Raw genomic sequence first — 19506 nt, 5'->3', positions numbered from 1 at the left:
TGGATGGATGGATGGATGGATGGATGGATGGATGGATGGATGGATGGATGGATGGATGGATGGATGGATGGATGGATGGATGGATGGATGGATGGATGGATGGATGGATGGATGGATGGATGGATGGATGGATGGATGGATGGATGGATGGATGGATGGATGGATGGATGGATGGATGGATGGATGGATGGATGGATGGATGGATGGATGGATGGATGGATGGATGGATGGATGGATGGATGGATGGATGGATGGATGGATGGATGGATGGATGGATGGATGGATGGATGGATGGATGGATGGATGGATAGATAGATAGATAGATAGATAGATAGATAGATAGATAGATAGATAGATAGATAGATAGATAGATAGATAGATAGATAGATAGATAGATAGATAGATAGATAGATAGATAGATAGATAGATAGATAGATAGATAGATAGATAGATAGATAGATAGATAGATAGATAGATAGATAGATGGATGGATGGATGGATGGATGGATGGATGGATGGATGGATGGATGATGGATGATAGATGGATGATGATGATGATGATGGATGGATGGATGATGGATGATGGATGATGGATGGATATGATGATGATAGATAGATAGATAGATAGATAGATAGATAGATAGATAGATAGATAGATAGATAGATAGATAGATAGATAGATAGATAGATAGATAGATAGATAGATAGATAGATAGATAGATAGATAGATAGATAGATAGATAGATAGATAGATAGATGGATGATGAGATAGATAGATAGATAGATAGATAGATAGATAGATAGATAGATAGATAGATAGATAGATAGATAGATAGATAGATAGATAGATAGATAGATAGATAGATAGATAGATAGATAGATAGATAGATAGATAGATAGATAGATAGATAGATAGATAGATAGATAGATAGATAGATAGATAGATAGATAGATAGATAGATAGATAGATAGATAGAGAGAGAGAGAAAGAGAGAAAGAGAGAGAGAGAGAGAGAGAGAAAGTTCGACTCCTATTCCGTGACTGTAGTCAAATTGAGGCAAACACCGTCTTATTTTCATGAAGAAAAGATCATAGCGTGAGTGAAGAGTGAAGCCGGACCGATAATAGACGGACATACAGCTAGCGACGGAAATTTGTCATCCCGGTACAGCAGCGTCAACGTTCGCGAGACACCAGAGAGTTAAAGCATCGTGAGAATCGCGAGTGCGGCGGCCGATTGACTGGCAACGACGTCGTCCTCGTCGTCGATGTCGTCGTCGTCGTCGTCTGCTGTCGGACAAACACTGTCGTCATCGCGTACGTCGTCTCCTTACGCGGAGTAAATCGGAGTACAAAAGCAGACCGAAAGAATAGAGTGATTTAGCTACAACTACGACGAGCCCACCACAATGAGCTTCCTATTGTAAGTCCTCTTTCACTTCGCGAATTCTCCTCCGATAATCTCCATCGAGTCGCCCTCCGTCCAATCAATATATATATGTTCTTGGAATACGACGAGAACGAATAAACAGGATGAAGTCACTGGAACTCCAAGGATTTCCTTTTCGTTCTATGACGGTTGACGACAAATCAATTTTTTCCTTCCGAAAAGCTTTGTTCATTCATTATTTCATTCCAGAATGTGTATACGTTTGTTTGTATATACTTTTATTCTTTTATACGTCTAATCTAATGATCATCAAATTTATCGTTCTGTATACAACGATAAATTCATCGAGAAGGAATGGAGAAGTGCAAACATCCACCGGTATAAATCAATCAGAGATAAAAATAGCGCGCGCTAGCTACTGTATGGAGGCTTTCTTTTTTTTTTTCTCGCACATCTTTCCATGAGACCACCATATTCTTCAAGTGTTACGATTATCGCTTAATGCATAATCTATGAATCATATCCATCTCGGCGACCGCGCCTTGTTTCTTGTCGTCAGAAGTCAAGATCGCGACGCGTTGCGCGTTTTGACATTCGCGTCATTCTCCACGATCGCGATCAGCTGAGCGTTGCGCCTTGCGGGCTGAGCGTGTTTGTACAAGTTTGTTTTTCTTTTACAGCTGCGTCTTTTCATGTTTGCATGTATAATGAGATCAACTTATATATATATATATATTTAGGTTTTTTTTATAAAAGGAAAAGAAAAGGAAAAAAGAATCTAGAAGAGAAAGTTTTATAACTTAAAAAAAGCTGTCGCATATGTTGTTCTTTAACTTCGCCTCTGGGTTGTATTTTTTACAATACAAAATAAAGCAAAGTTTAGTTGATTTAAAAAAAAAAGGAAAGAGGAAAAATATGAAAAAGAACATAGAAAAAAGCGACGTTTAATAAAAAAGTTTCATAAAATTATTTTTTATACGTATAAATATATGTTTCGTTTATGTATTCATATCATGAAATAAGCATGCATGTGTAGTTAAACTTTTGGAGAAAAAATTTGAAAAAACTTAAAAAAAAACATAATGAAACATAGAGAAATAATTTAATTATTGTGTTTTTTGTTTACTGTAAAATAAAATTTGTATATGTAAAAGTATTAAAATAAATTGTCAAAACTAGATTTTATATTGTACACATTTTTTTTTATTATGTTAAATGCTTAAGATGTGCTTGTTGCCCGATAAAAAATTTCTCATATATAATTATATATAATAATATAAAAGTATATAGAAATATATAAAATTCTGTATAAGTTATGTATAGTATGCATAATTTTGTATTATCATTGACTGACATCTAGCCAACATTAATATAAAATTATATATAATTAGACAATAAGTCATATATTATTATATATAATTATACATAACTTATATAAAATTTTATATATTTCTATATAATTTTATATGGTCATATATATCATATATGATTATACATAACAAATTTTTTTACCAGGTGTTTATTAATTTATTAATTTAAAAACTTTTCAATACAATAATATGTAAATAGTTTTCAATTAGTTGCCATTAATTTCTTGTCTGACATGATAATGTGATGAATGTTCTATATTCATAATTTTATATTTATTTTGTATGAAATGAATCTCATTTTTTGTTTTCTATACATAATATATATATGTCTTAACTTCATCTTTTAAAGTAGAAGCAATGTAAATAATAACATTTATCTGACGAATAATGATTTAAAATGTTAATAATAATAATTAATTTTGATAACATATAATATGACAAGAATAAGAATCATGAACATGACAATCTTTGTTAATATTTATTTTTGAATTTTTTTCTTTTAAGTGGGAGCAGGTCTTCAAAGACCTTTAAACCAAAGAAAAACATCCCCGAGGGCACACATCAATATGACTTGATGAAACATGCCGCTGCCACATTGGGTTCTGGAAATTTGCGATTGGCTGTTATGCTCCCTGAAGGAGAAGATTTGAACGAGTGGGTGGCCGTTAATAGTGAGTCGAGACATTCATTTTTTTTTACATTTTTATTATTTTATATTGGTCGAATTAATAAATTCTATCTCTCTCATGTTTTCTTTTTTAGCTGTTGATTTCTTCAATCAAATTAATATGCTGTATGGCACTATCACGGAATTTTGTACAGAGGAGAGTTGTCCCATCATGTCGGCCGGACCAAAATACGAGTATCATTGGGCTGATGGTCATACGGTGAAAAAGCCCATCAAGTGCTCGGCACCCAAATACATAGACTACTTGATGACTTGGGTGCAGGATCAATTGGACGACGAGACTCTGTTTCCATCGAAAATTGGTAATTATTTCATTTTTTATGCATCAACATTTCAAACTTTTTGTGAGAATAAATCATCGATAACTCTTTTTGTAGGAGTCCCTTTTCCGAAAAATTTCTTGTCAATCGCAAAAACCATCCTGAAACGGTTATTCAGAGTGTATGCTCACATTTATCATCAGCACTTCAGCGAAGTTGTGCAGCTCGGCGAAGAAGCACACTTAAATACATCGTTCAAGCATTTCATATTTTTTGTTCAGGTATATAATTATACATAAATATAAGATAATATGACAATAATATACATCAAAATACTTAGCAAAAAAATAAAACAATAAAAATAATGTTAAAATTTTTTATGATGATACAAAATAACATAGTTAAAAGTAACAATTTTATATAAAGAAAGAAATGTATTACTTAAATTTAATATAAATTAAAATTGGCATGTAACATGTTTAATTTTATTCTTCATATTGATCGAATCTAATTAATTTATAGGAATTCAATCTAATTGAGAGAAGAGAGTTGGCGCCTTTGCAAGAGTGAATAGAAAAATTAACGGCGAAAGATGCGCGATGAGTCCGCTTATCGTCTACGAGCTATTCGTCTCTTCAAAACCTCTCCAAAGAATCTGTCAACGCTGTTCTTTGTTAACTCGCACGTGTAACATTTATCCATTAATCGGTAATCTCACTTTCTGTCTCCAAGTAGGAAACGGAAGCACACCGTCATTCGGAACAACTGGCTAATAACATGAGTGAATAATTGCAGTATTTGCTCCGAAACTTTATTCTTCCGATGGCGATATATTCTGTATATTTGTTGGATTTACACACACACACACATACACACACACACACATACACACACACACACGAACACACAGTTACCATCAAGTGAATAAGGATAACTAATTTTGACACACATCTGATTTCATGACCATATTGCTTTTTTCGAGTTTACAAACATGTTATAAACTGATATGCGCGCGCGCGAGAGAGAGAGAATCAGGTCGTCCAAAAGCGTATGCGTCGATACAAAGTATAAATTTATCTCGAAAAAGAGATATTTTAAAAAACAGTAAATAGACGCATTCTTTTCCGCAAAAAAGAACAAACAAAACTATCACTCACGGAATTTGTTTTCCTCTCGGGTTTTGCACTTTTGTTATTGTTATCTATTGCTATTATCGGACGTAAAAATACTGTCACTATATATTACACGAATATAGAGATTATTGATTGTTTCATACAATTGCATGTATGAGAGTAATAGCATATCGTAAATTTTGTATATGATTATTTTCATGTTTAAGAATAGTTTTTATAAATATAGTCTTGTACACGAATTAACGCGTGTGCACACGCACACACGCACACACACACACACGCACACACACACACACACGCACACACACACACGCAATATATCTAGAAGATATATATATATATATATATATATATATATATATATCTATATATATCTTCTATATATATATATATATATCCTCTAGATCATATATAGAAAATTATTGAAAAAAATTAATCATATTAATATGTAATGACTACTTTACGGTATCATCCTGTTAAGCGCTTATGGACTTATTTATACCACTAGGATTTTTGTACACGTTTTGTCCCTTTAGAGAGTGATATATATTTCCTGCTTTAGATGTTTTTTAAATATAGTCAAAACCGTTTGCGTCGTCTTGCTGCAATTTTCCGTATATTTTCGTTAGTATTATTACAATTACAATTTAATATTTTTCAAAAAATCAACATAAACATTATTATGCTATATTTTATCAATTCTATTATAAAACGCGAGTGATTGCATATGATAAAAATTAATTTATTTTGAGAAAAGAGTTAACTGGCTTTTTTTCACTTTTGACGTTATAATCCAATGTGATTATAGGGAGGAAACGGAAGTCTTAACGAAAAAAAATATTACTCAATCTGTCTACTTTCTAAACGCTCATTGATGTAATGCGACATTTTATAATGCATATTGTGCACGTATTTGGCTTTGTTTTCCTTACATTTTACCATCTAATTGATTTTCCACTGCAATAGAAAATTTCTATCAAGTAGTAACTTTACACGATTCCACAAAGTTCGAATCATAACATCCGATGTTTTGATTATTTTTATATATAGTCGATTTTTTTACATAGTCAGTACTTAATGAAATATAACACTATACACAATATTTGGTCTAATTATGTACTGTGAATTGCTGCAATCTTAAATATCACTAATAATCGATCAATATCGCCAACTATTAGCCTCACTTATGTATGTATATACATAAGATATTTTATTCCTCATGAACCATTATCAGTATTAAGTAATTCGTCATTACTTTTGATAAATTATGATAATGATAAATCTTTAAGGAGATTCCAAAGTGTTAACGATAAGAGAGTGTTTAAACAAAAAGAATATTTTTTTCATTATAGTAGACGTTAGAATTCGATCGCACAACTTCATGTGTATGTGCGTGTATATGTTTGAACTTTTTATGTACATATGCAACTTTTTTATAAAAAAATTTAAGCTTTTTAAGACTTTTAAATTGTTTTATAAAATGCTGAGTCTTTTTATGAAAAAGTTGACTTCACAAAAAAAGATCTGCAACATATACGTAAGTATTATTATATATATATATATATATACACGCGCACACACATCGACGTATTTTATTATAACAAAATGGTGATTGACGGCAGTGATAACGATAGTACTCGTTGCCGAAGACGACGCATATATAGGTTAAATATAGACATAAATAGTAATAAGAGTAATAAAAATAATAATAATAATAATAATAATAATAATAATAATAATACATTTGGTACTTAAGAAAGATTAACAAAGCGAGAAAATTAACACGCATTTTTTGGAAGTGGTATAATAGCGCCCGTTTGTGACGGAGATAGTCGCCTAGAAGAATACTACTTTGCGTTTACGATGACATAACGGTTATAGATGAATTATTTTTGATCCTATATATTTGTACGCGTGTTATAGAGCAACATCGCGATTATTCAACACGTCGTTTAGACATTTATCTAAATTATGAGCCCTCTTCTTAACTAAAAAAAAAAACACGTTTTTGTTTCCTTTCAAGACAAGACCCGAGAATTTATATGAAAAATTTAAAAAGATTGATATTAGAAGAGCTGAATTTGCGAAGGTAGATATTCTCCTCGAGCATTCACACTGATTCTCTATAACATTTATAGAATTTTATTCGATATAAGCAAACTAAAGTAAAGAAATTTGTAAAGGAATTTTCTAATTTTTAACTAGAAAGAAAATGACATTGATTTTTATGTTAGTTCCTTTGGATCTTTTAACATTAAAAAAATTTATACAAATAATTATTTTTTAATATTGAATAGATGCAAAACACAGAAGAAAAAATTGACGCGAGAAAATTTAAAAGAAAAAATTAAAAATTTTCCAAAGGTTGATTTGTATTTTGATGTGCATTTTGATTGAATTTGATCGATATATTTGTTGTAGACGTGGATGCATCAATAATTTAATCGCGTCAAGCGAAAAGACTACTTTTTATCGTATAAATCTTCTAGCATTTCTTACGCGCCAGGAAAGGTGAGCTCGTGAAATAAAAGGGTTGTATTTTTTCTTTTTCGAATGGCCTTTTGTCGAGAGTTTTTCAGCGATCAATTGTTTGCTCGTCTGAACGCTAGTGACGCTAGTGTGATATATGTGTAATGTAAATAATATTTTTCACGATTAAATAAACGGGGGAAATCCCCGCGTCCAGATTCACGGCATATTACGGCCGCGTATAAAATATTTATAGTCTTGGATATAATCTTGTAATCTTTCTGTAATAAATATCGTTTCGATATTTGTGTTTGTTCTTTTTTTTATTTTTTTTATTATACAGGGTGTCCATAAAAGTCAAGAATTTGTGCAATATGTTAATGGGATCGAGTAAATAAAAAAAGTGTATATAAGTTTATGTCTGAAAATGCTTTATTAAAGAGTTACCGACTTTCAAAGAGCAACAAAATTAATTTTATTGGTTTTAATCTTTACAGACACTCTGTATATAACAGAAATCGCACAGAAGTTCGAATAAACTTCAAAGTTATTATAATTATAATACTGATATTATATATAAAATATAAATATATGTTTTAGTTAATAATTATATAATATATTAATTATATTAATTATATATTATATATTTCAGTTTAAGCAAAATTACTCTTTTTATAATTATTTGTCTAATTATTTTTGTTTCTGTATATATACATATATTATATATCGTCATATGTTTGAAAATTTGCGTAACACTTGTAAAAAGATGCTACATATAATTAGAAAGTCGTGAGAAAATCTTATTATTATCCCAAGCGTTGTTTCTTGTCTTCCTCTCTAATTATCCTTTTAATAAGATATACATATCTTTGCTTTCGAAAACACACGAAGGAAAGTCTTCAGAAGAAACTTTCCAAATTGAAATGCTATCGAATATAAACTTTCTTCTTCTTGTCGCTAAGAATTTTCAAACATTTTACAAAACATGTTTGTATATAACATTTATATTGTTGAGTGGGAAATTATTACATTGATGTTACATTACTGTTGCTTTGTGTTTACTGGGTAAGGAGTAAGATAATGCATGCATAATATTATCAAATTATTGTCTATCAGAATGATATGAATTATTCAGACGTCTTATATACAAAAAAATATTTCTTTGTCAACGCGTTTGAAATATTTTTATTTATAAGACATAAATTGTGCTGTGAATGAATTTTATATAATTTTATATAGAATAATTTGAATGGAAATGTGTTATTTTTTCAATGTATTTTAATTTTAAAAGTATTTAAAATTAATTACACATATTTTAATTTCAATTATATGAAAAAAATTTCTCATCGCGATTAAAAAATATTCATTGTTATACAGATTTTCATTTGTTGATTGGTATTCATTGTGACAGAATTTTAAATTCTGTCACATTTCATTCGAAAACAAATGAAAGATAAATATAATACAACGATGAGTATCAATCAACAAAATGAAAATCTGTCCCGGTAAAAAATTTCTCATATATAATTATATATAACAATATAAAAGTATATAAAAATATATAAAATTCTGTATAAGTTATGTATAATTATGTATAGTATGCATAATTTTGTATTATCGTTGACTGACATTTAGCCAACATTAATATAAAATTATATATAATTATATAATAAGTGATATATTATTATATATAATTATACATAACTTATACAAAATTTTATATATTTCTATATAATTTTATATGGTCATATATCATATATGATTATACATAACACATTTTTTACCGGGGTATAATAATGAATATTTTTTAATCCCGATGAATTTTTTCATTCAATTAAAATTAAAATATGTGTAATTAACAAATTTTTTCATACAATTAAAATTAAAATATGTGTAATTAATTTTAAATATTTTTAAAATTAAAATATATTTTTAAAAATATTTCTTTTTTATATGAAATTCAAATATTAAAAAAAAATTCTTTTATATAAAAGAAAACACAATGCAGTACATATATATGATTTGTGAAAAACAGAAATTATATAAAATTGAATATTTCTAATGATAAAAATTATTAGATTATGTGAGATGGAAATTTTTATAAAAATCGAGTCGAGTTATAAGTATATGGGTTTTGCGTATTTGAGTAAGTTACAGAATCATCAAATATTTCTATCAAAACTGAGCATTAATCATTTTATTGGTGCTAAAGATGAGCTCATAATAAAAAGTTTTATTTTACATATAATTGTCAATGAATAAATTAAATTATTAATAACAATGATTGATTACTTCTTTGATAAATATAACATGTTTGAAATGGATTCAAGTTTTGCAGTTAAACATTTAACAGCAAATGCTAATACACTACGTGAGTTCTACTTATCATATTTAATTAAAACAATATTAGTAGTAAAACATTATCCCTAAAAAAATTTCTCGAATTTAATGACATATGAGTGGTAATTAAGTAACGAGCCATAAATTGACATAACTCGACAACACAACCGTGCTGTTTGAAAAAGATTTTTTGCAGTTCTCTTTTCCTCATAATTAAAATATGTATAATTAATTTTAAATATTTAAAAAATATCTCTCTTTGCGAAATATCTAGAAAAAAGTTTTTTTATAAGAAAGGAAAAATCATACTAATATAATACTTATGAGAGAAAAAATACAAAAAATATAATCAGGTATTTCTAATAATAAAATTAAATCTAAAATATAAAACCATAAAAATAAAAATTATATAATTAAATGTAATATCAGATGAATTATATAAAAAATGTAATAATTCTAATAATAAAATTATTATATGTATTATATGAGATAACAATTCTTATCGGAAATCGTTAGTATAATTTCCTGAGTTTTCCTTGTAAACCAAATTCGTCTACGTGAAGTATATAATTTAGAAAGGGAAAAAGAAAGGAGATATATATTCAATTTATTATATATATATATACGGTGACGCGGGCATACATAAGAGAAGAAGGCAGTACAGCCTCTTAGAATTCTCATCTCGTACCTCATTATCGTTTCAATGAACCGTGCGCAGGATACACGACCTAGAACCTAGAAGAAGTGTCTACAAAGTGTTGCGTTAGCATCCGTAGCTGGATTACTGTGAACGACTGTGTGCGACTGCATCACCGACTGCGTCCATCATGAAAATAAAATCGTAAAATTGACTCTGTACTATTCTCCTCAGTAACAATATCTTTTTACGTTGTATTTTTACGTTAGCGATAATTTACGAAAAAAAAACGAGTACCTACATTTCGTGTAGAGTTCACTTTGGTTTTTCACTGTCTGGATTCTTAGAAAAATTTTATAAAAAATAACTAATAAGATTAAATATAACAATCAATCTCATTCTAGATAACGATCATCTTTTTCTTACCATGTCGGAAAAATTAATTTAAAAGTATTTACTTTTCATATTAATATCATATCATTAAATTATATTCATTAAAATATTTTGAAATATCATCATTTATGTTGATCTACAGTTTAATCTTTTTTTCACTCAATTATCTGGAAAGATTCTTTAGAAGAAATTCTTACTGAATTCGACATCACATATTGATTAACTAATGTTAATTAAATTATTTCCAATATAACGTTTCAAAATAATATTTCTCTATTTTTTGTTTTAGTTAATTATAAAAAAAAATTTGACTAATAAGATGATTTTTCTGTATTAATTATTTCGAAAAATTTAAGTAAAGAGATTTAGATTAGACATGTTTCCGTAACATTCGATTGTTATCATGAAACATGTCTTCCATAACTAATACAATAATGCTTTTTAACAGTCAGAATCGATTTAATTCAATGGTTTAATCGATGGTTTTTAATTATAGATAACCGAGACTGATCGCAATAGCATGACGGATTGCATTATGGATATTCAATGTTTTTCACGGTGATCTCTATTTTTATTGTTCTGTGAGTTTAAGTTACTTAATAAAATGTAAGATGCACATGTGGCAACTATATTCATGATTCAATTTTTGCATTATCTAGAAGATTATCTAGGAATCTATTATTTAGAAGACAAACTCTTTAAACCACACGGATTGTATATAAACGTGACTAATTACCTGATGTGATTAATTATTTTGAGAATAAATACAAAATTTCTGATATCTTATCTAAAGAAAAAAATACGATAGAGTTTTATGCGATAAAAATAACCGATGCCATGGTAAGATTTGATTTAAACTTTATAAATTTACTCTAAATTGATTTGTTTAATCAAAAATATTAAAAAGCAGCATTTGTTTCTTTTTATATAAAAGGTTGGAGTAGCGATAATAAAAGCATTAATAAAAGGTAGTTTATTCTGTCTCTACTGTTTGCTCGGCCCATTCTTCAAATTACAAAGCTTGAAGAAGAAACGACAATGTTCGCCGATTGATAATCAAATCTTGTTGCAATCTGCGACGGAAATCGCGCGGAAAATCCGCAAAAGAGAGGTAAGTGCCGTTATTTCTCGATAGATCACATAATCTTGAGATATTTTAACAAGACGTTATAAGTAGTATTATATTATCAGATCAATGCAAGATATCTTCATATGTGCTCGACAATAAATTAATAAAAAAAATGTATTTATGAATTGTAATACAATATATCCCGGTAAAAAATTTCTCATATATAATTATATATAACAATATAAAAGTATATAGAAATATATAAAATTCTGTATAAGTTATGTATAGTTATGTATAGTATGCATACTTTTGTATTATCGTTGACTGACATCTAGCCAACATTAATATAAAATTATATATAATTATACAATAAGTGTCATATATTATTATATATAATTATACATAACTTATATAAAACTTTATATATTTCTATATAATTTTATATGGTCATATATCATATATGATTATAGGTACATAACAAATTTTTTATCGGGATAGAGTATCTCAAAGCTATTAAGTGTCATTTCAATAACAAATTCTTTGTTGAATGGAATCAATTTTTTTTAAGTAAAAATATCGAGGAGAGTCATCATTTTTTGCAAGGATCCAATAATTTTTTTACATTTTATATACACACATATATATATATATGTAGATATATATATATATATATATATATATATATATATATATATATGTATATACATATATATATCTGTGTAATTAAATTTTAAATTAAAATGCTACTAAAGTAAAATCCATCTAAAGAATGTGCATACATAATTTTGTTAATCTTTTGATTTCATCAATTTTAGTTTAACTGAAAAATTCTTTTCCAATTATTTATAACTCAAAAATTAATTTTATTTGTTTCAATATTTTTGTTAAAGAAAAATCACTTTTCAATTCTGAATAAAAAAACTACTATTATAAACGAACAGATAGTTTTGGTATCGAGTAACAAAAACATAATAAATTATTTTCGGAAGGTTGGTTGCGAGGAAGTGATCACCGCGTACGTAAAGCGATGCAAGGAGGTGAATTCGTTGATCAACGCAATCGTGGAGGATCGATTCGAGGCGGCGATTCGAGAAGCGCGTGAAATCGATGAGTTTTTGAAGTCGACGACGATGGACGAAGCGAGAATTGCGAGGGAGAAACCGCTGCTGGGTCTACCTGTTACGATTAAGGAAAGTATTGCTGTTCAAGGTGGGTCACATACTTCAATCCTCTCTAATGTAATGAATATGCATACCTTTCGACGAACGAAATCCTTTCAATGGTTTTATTTGTAAAATATTATTACTACAACACACAAAGTTATTTAATGTAACGTGAATTTTTGAGGATATTTTCAGATTGATATGTGTGTGTGTATTGTAACTATATCAATTTACGCATTCATGTTAACCGCGCGTGCAAATTTTCGAATTTGCGATGTACACTTTACGTAATACGTTTAAAGAATCGTTCACATTTTCTTATAAAGATGAATATTTAATATTTACTGCATTTCAGATACACATTTGCATTTAAATGAATATTAAATTAGAGAAGCTATTATTTCAATGTTTATTCGACATTATAATTTGTAATTCATTGTTACACGATAAAAAATGATAAGCACCCGACGACAAAAACAATAAATTTGACTAGATATGATCATTAATATTAAACAAAATTAATGATGAGCAAAGTTGATACCAAAAGAGTTTCAACCATTTATATATTATACACATACATATATATAACGACAAAAACAATAAATTTGACTAGATATGATAAGTATTATTTGTACTCATCATATCTAGATGAACACGCGCGCGCGCGTGTGTGTGTGTGTGTGTGTGTGTGTGTGTGTGTGTGTGTTCAACTAGACATGAGTACAAATAATACTTATCATATCTAGTCAAATTTATTGTTTTTGTCGTTATATATATGTATGTGTATAATATATAAATGGTTGAAACTCTTTTGGTATCAACTTTGCTCATCATTAATTTTGTTTAATATTAATGACGTAATTTTAACTTTTTTTCTGTGCGAAGAATTAAGATTTATATAACTTTGTAAATTCCTTTTTTTCTCTGTATCTATCTATCTTTCCACGCCGTTTGTTTGCACATATTACCATGTTCACGGTAATTTATGTGATTTAACAAAGTTGTTATTCCATGAATAAATTCATAAAAAAAAGTTCTTCTTAGAATTCGTACTTATACTATGAGTGCATTTAAGGAGACATTACTAACGTGTTCAGTCTTTCTTCAACTTTCAATAAGCAACAAAGATAGAATGATGTTTTTAGCACGAATAATATTTTCCCCGAACGCATCATATATCTACTATTGCGTCACATAAATTTATTATTTAATGTATACTAATTATACTATATCAACTCAGGGATCCGGACCGAACTCGGAATTGGAACCGAAAACCGTTTTGTAACCCTTTTTTTAGATGAACCGATACCGAAACCGAAACCAAATTTTATAAAATTTATAACACCGAAATCATAACCGAACCAATAATATTATTTACGATTAACAATTTTTTTCGGTTCTTTTTCCGGTTCTTAATTTATATATGTATAGATCTGTTTTTCATAGTTGAATCAATATGACGACTTAATGCTGGATTGAAACTGCTTAATTTTTTAATAATAAGTTTTTAGAAATATTAGTTTGGAGTAAAATAACATTATGCTTTTTTAGATTTTTTAACTGTTCTAAATTTATTATTATTATTGTTAATTATTATCTCTACGTCGCTTATATCTTAATTCTTTTATCTGAATCCACCAAATTAATTACATTTTAGTTTATCTTTTACACATGTATATGCATAAAATAAAACATTGTATTTAATAATATAATTTTTTATTTTTATTTCTTGTCATCTGCAAATATACAATTTAATAAAATAAATATAAAAAAAGTGATTTTATTAAATTTATCATTACACTTCAAACTCTTTCCGTACAAGTAACTATAACCGAAAAAAAAGTTTAAAAAAACCGTAATTTTTTTCGGTTTCGGTTTCGTTCACTGGTCAAGAAACCGAAACTGAAACTGAAACACTTATTCGATGTTTTATTAAACCGTAACCGGTACCGAACTGAAAAAAGCTTTCGGTCCGGGTCCCTGATATCAACTAAATTTAGGTTTTTGGCACTTGTATGAAACTTATCGTTTTTTGTATTTTTTTATGTTGAATTTAAATCCGCTTATATACACAGTAAAAAATAAAATGTTAATTTTAACATTTTTTGCATGTTTCAGAAAGTCCACTCTAAATTTTAAGTTAAAATAATTCATTTATTGTGTGTTACTTATTGAACTAGAAATGTTATATTAATTCACACAAAACTTCACATTTATTTTTGTTATTGTGATTTTAAATGTGATGAAAAAGTAACATACAAATTAATTAAAAACTACAAAGAGTAGTTACAATAACTTGTAAGAAATGTTGATAGAACATTTTAAAGTTCATGATTACTCGAAGATTTATTTTAACTTTTCTTAGAATGTTAAATTGATTTTAATGTTGATTGTTTGAAATAATTATTAGTTAAAAGCATTCAAAATAATATTCCATTTCTAACAGACATACACAAAGCGTTAATTTATAAAGTTTACATAAATGTAATACATGAAAATATTATAAAAATAATAACATATCAGCTGTATGTTAATTTTACATTAAAGTAGTAATCAAAACGTGGTAACACAAGAAAATTTTAACATATCGATGCACAATTTTTTACTGTGTAAGTCTTCTAGGTACGTCAGAATTTTAAGAAAAACTCAGTTTTAAATGTATTAAAAACGACAATTTGATAGACTGGGATCCAACGGTTTGAATCTAAACACGCATTTTTTTAAAAAATCTTTTTGATATTTTTCGTACACGGTAAAAAATTTTCTGTTAAATTTAACACATTTCTCGTGTCCCAATTTATCCACTCTTTTAATTTAACAGAAGGCAAATATGTGAACAAATAACACAAATAATATGTAAAAAATTAACACAAAAATGTGAATTAATGTAAGATTTACTTGTTATTGTGTTGTTTTAACTCTTAGAAACGGTGAATATTAACGCAGAAAAATTAAAATAACATAACGACAGTATGTTATATTAATATAAGAGTATGTTATATTAATATAAAAAATTTAACACAAAAATTTCTATACAAGAAAATTTCAACAAAAATACAAAATGTTTTTTACCGTGTACAGTAAGCTACATATAGCACATCGCAATCGGAAGTTATTACTGATGCAAAAATAACAAAATCGCTCTTTTTATCATATTTAGTTAACAGTAAGTATAACACAGTTTTTTTCATAAAAATCTAACACCGAACTTTCTGCATTTTGAATATATAGAGTACAAGTCCCACACTTGATTTTGAACTGTCATAATTACATGTAACACGTCACTGAGAAGTAATAACTGATAAAAAACTATCAAAATTATTATTTTTAACACATTTAATTTAATTGATTTTTTTCTAAAAATCCTGACGTACTTAAAGGATTTCTGCGGACGCACTTAAATTCTGCATAAAAAATCTATAAAAAAGGGTAGGTTTTCTGCTAGTGCCAAAATGCTTGTCGAATAGTGTTATTATATATACATCAGCATTATTCGTAGTGATATTTCCTGGCTAAATTGAATATGCAAATGTGAAAAAACATATCTAAATCTTTAAAAGGATTATAAATCGAATAACACAGCACATCTGTTATTAAAAACGTTATAAAATATATCTATATTCTATAATAAACTTATAAACTCTATTATATTCTACGTAACACTAACACATTTCTACATAATTCCTATTTATGGAATATTAAAGATTAGCGCCAATAAATGTTGATTTAAAATTTTACAAACAATAATATGTTCTTTTCTCTTATAATTTGTACACTCTATGATATATATAATACATTTTCTAAAACCTAATAAAAAATATATTAAATAGAGATGAAATAATTTCATAGATTGTAATTTTTTGCATTTAGTACATGGTACACGATAAAAATAAACGTTTACTTGTATAGGGATGAGTCATTCGGTGGGAGTAAAGGATACTCCTTCGAGGGCGACGAGTGACGCCGATGTCGTGACGAAGGTTCGTCAGGCTGGTGGTATTCCTCTTCTTGTTAGCAATACGCCAGAATTGTGTTTGTGGTGGCATACGTTTAACAAAGTCATTGGTACCACTAAGAATCCTTACGACATTCGGAGGACTGCTGGCGGCTCTTCTGGTGGTGAGGTTCGTCTATATATAAAAATATATAAATAAATAAATATACAGGGTGTATACCTGGTAAAGGTGGGCATTCTCTTGTGGGCATGTAGAGAGCAGGTACAAATAACCTTATAAGTTCCTATAAAATTTTTTTCTATAATGCATTTCTATCGAGATATTTGTCCCTAAAGTTTAAATTTGAGAATCATTTTTCTTAAATAACTTTTATATTACTTTATAGATCTTAATAATGTATATAAGTGAAGATCTTTAAAATAGTGTCACAGATTTTTTGATATTATCTCGGAGAACCAAAATCGGTTTACCTCTCTTTTAACTTAAATACTGTAATGTCGGTGGACTTTTTTATTTTCAAATTATGTTTTTAGATTCTTCACATCTTTCTTTAACAAAAGTATTCTCGTTTTATTTCTATAGAATTAAGGTTTGACCTTTAAGAGTCATTTGAAGGTCACGTGAAGGTCACGTGAAGGTCACCTTAATTTTTTTAAATGAAACACTCTATATATTATTGCATATCCTTGTAGCTTATCTCGAGAGCTTTCCAAAACACTATAATCAAATGTTTTTTCATTAAACACTTTTCGAGTTATAAGGCTTCAAAGTTGTAGTATTTTGACTTAAAATACAAGATATCTTGTAAAATATTCATTTTTCGATTATTTTACCTTAATATTTTTATGCACAGAATAATGAGACAAATCAATTGGAGTAATTAAAACACATAATTATGTTAAAGTAAAAATGTGTAACTGCTAGTTGCAAATTTAGATTTTTTGTTAAAGATAACTATGTATTTTCTTTACACCAATTGATTCATCTCATTATTCTGTGCATAAAAGTATTAGGGTAAGATAATCGAAAAATGAATATTTTACGAGATATCTTGTATTTTATGTCAAAATATTGCAACTTTGAAGCCTTATAACTCGAAAAGTATTTAATGAAAAAATATTTTATTATAGTGTTTTGGAAACCTTTTGAGGTAAGCTACAAGAATATGTAATGAAAAATAGTAGGTTCTATTTAAGAAATTAAAGATGGCCTTCACGTTACCTTCAAATGACTCTTCAAGGTCAAACCAATGGTATCATCTTATGGCCCCCTCGAAACCATACGACACATGTCTGAACCATTTTTCTCTAAAATAAAAATAAGAGAGATATTTGGGGTGGACACTTAAAATGGGACACCCTGTATATATATACAGGGTGTCCCCGAATTGGCGGATCAACTCTCGTGGGTTGATAGAGCGTATTAAACTGAAAAGAAAAATCTTATATCATTTTGTTAAATTCGCAATAATTAATGAGATATAAATTAATAAAGATCGGCCAATTTGTGCCAGGATAAGCGCGCGGCGCGATGAAGCCTCCTACTTCCCAAGTAGCACAGGTTCGTTTTATAACCGTTTTCTAAACGTATCCAATATTTTTTCACCGTTAATGCTCCTGAGTACTCGCTGCGAAACTTCGATGTCGACGGTGGCGACATATAGTTCTGTCTCTTTCTCTCTTTTGAGAAATATGTCAGAAGCGAGAAATGACAGCCTAATTTATATTGCGACCTACGTAATTATTTGCTTCTTGCTAGTGTTGTGACGTATTTATGAAACTTGTGAAAATGGACGGCTGCCAAGCTGTGTAAGGAATAAACTGTGTAAAGTAACATTTTCCTCTCCTTTTGACAGCTGTCAAATCGCGTGTTTTTCCGCATTTCAAGGATTCTTTTCGAACTCAATTTACAGTTATTTATTAATTGTCAGGAGAAAGGAGTACCAGCCGTCCATTTTTACAGGTGTGCTGAAGAGTATTATTTCGTTGAAATATGTTTTTATTTACATGTCAGTCGCAACATAAATCAGGGTATCATTTCTCGCTATTTCTCGCTTGTGATGTCACGATTTCAATATGGTCGCGGTGACTACTCAGGAGCTCAACAGAAACATTTTTAAAATCATAGTTTAAGAAACGTATTTTTTACGTTTTTATAAGGCCTGATTGCATCAACATTATTTTGGCTTTAAACGAGACTTAAATATATATCTGTCTTTATTAATTTAGAAAGAAAAATAAAGATAGATATATGTTTAAGTCGCACTTAAATCCAAAATAATGTTGATACAATCGGGCCTAAATAGAATAAAAATTAATTTTATAATTCAAAATTATATATATATATATATATATATATATATATATAATTTTGAATTAAAAAAATTAATGTATTTTTAATTTTAGATATTCATATTCATAGTCCAATTTTATATTAAAGACCATCTTAATAATAAATATAGTCTTAATAATGTGTTGTAATTCAATCACAGAATCGTATTAACATATCTTAAGATATTATACTTAAAACGATCTTCAAAATAAAAATAATGGACTATGAATATCGGCCTGAATAGCGGGGCGATTCTCTCTCTCTCTCTCCCCCCTCTCTCTCCCCTCACCCCCATCCCTCCCTCTCT

At 28.4% G+C, this 19506-nt stretch overlaps 2 protein-coding genes across 3 annotated transcripts; both read left to right on the top strand.

The window, feature by feature from the left end:
- Window positions 1–1029: 1029 nt before the first annotated feature.
- Window positions 1030–7614, top strand: LOC140664069 (MOB kinase activator 1B). The gene is made up of 5 exons (XM_072888796.1): window positions 1030–1423; window positions 3265–3431; window positions 3523–3750; window positions 3826–3989; window positions 4231–7614. The coding sequence occupies exons 1-5, from the start codon at window positions 1410–1412 to the stop codon at window positions 4276–4278; spliced, it is 621 nt and encodes a 206-aa protein (XP_072744897.1). The 5' UTR covers window positions 1030–1409; the 3' UTR covers window positions 4279–7614.
- A 2447-nt stretch (window positions 7615–10061) lies between these two features.
- Window positions 10062–17755, top strand: LOC140664068 (fatty-acid amide hydrolase 2-A-like). 2 transcript variants are annotated; one of them, XM_072888795.1, is made up of 6 exons: window positions 10062–10491; window positions 11177–11261; window positions 11340–11520; window positions 11615–11791; window positions 12739–12958; window positions 16822–17755. In XM_072888795.1, the coding sequence occupies exons 3-6, from the start codon at window positions 11518–11520 to the stop codon at window positions 17064–17066; spliced, it is 645 nt and encodes a 214-aa protein (XP_072744896.1). In that variant the 5' UTR covers window positions 10062–10491; window positions 11177–11261; window positions 11340–11517; the 3' UTR covers window positions 17067–17755. The 2 variants fall into 2 exon arrangements, with proteins under 2 accessions (XP_072744896.1, XP_072744895.1); XM_072888794.1 differs by lacking the exon at window positions 10062–10491 and having other exon boundaries at window positions 10999–11261.
- The last annotated feature ends 1751 nt before the right edge of the window (window positions 17756–19506 follow it).

Source organism: Anoplolepis gracilipes, chromosome 3 (assembly GCF_047496725.1).
Source record: "Anoplolepis gracilipes chromosome 3, ASM4749672v1, whole genome shotgun sequence".
NCBI lineage: Eukaryota > Metazoa > Arthropoda > Insecta > Hymenoptera > Formicidae > Anoplolepis > Anoplolepis gracilipes.
The sequence above is the reverse complement of the archived record's forward strand: the minus strand, read 5'-3'. Positions and strand labels throughout refer to the sequence as shown.

Bases quoted from the DNA above. Each gene is read 5' to 3' on its own strand.
- LOC140664069 (XM_072888796.1), top strand. The intron at 3,432-3,522 runs GTGAGTCGAGAC...TTTCTTTTTTAG, and splicing joins CGAGTGGGTGGCCGTTAATA to CTGTTGATTTCTTCAATCAA. The intron at 3,751-3,825 runs GTAATTATTTCA...CTCTTTTTGTAG, and splicing joins TCTGTTTCCATCGAAAATTG to GAGTCCCTTTTCCGAAAAAT.
- LOC140664068 (XM_072888795.1), top strand. The intron at 11,792-12,738 runs GTAAGTGCCGTT...TATTTTCGGAAG, and splicing joins GGAAAATCCGCAAAAGAGAG to GTTGGTTGCGAGGAAGTGAT. The intron at 12,959-16,821 runs GTGGGTCACATA...TTACTTGTATAG, and splicing joins GGAAAGTATTGCTGTTCAAG to GGATGAGTCATTCGGTGGGA.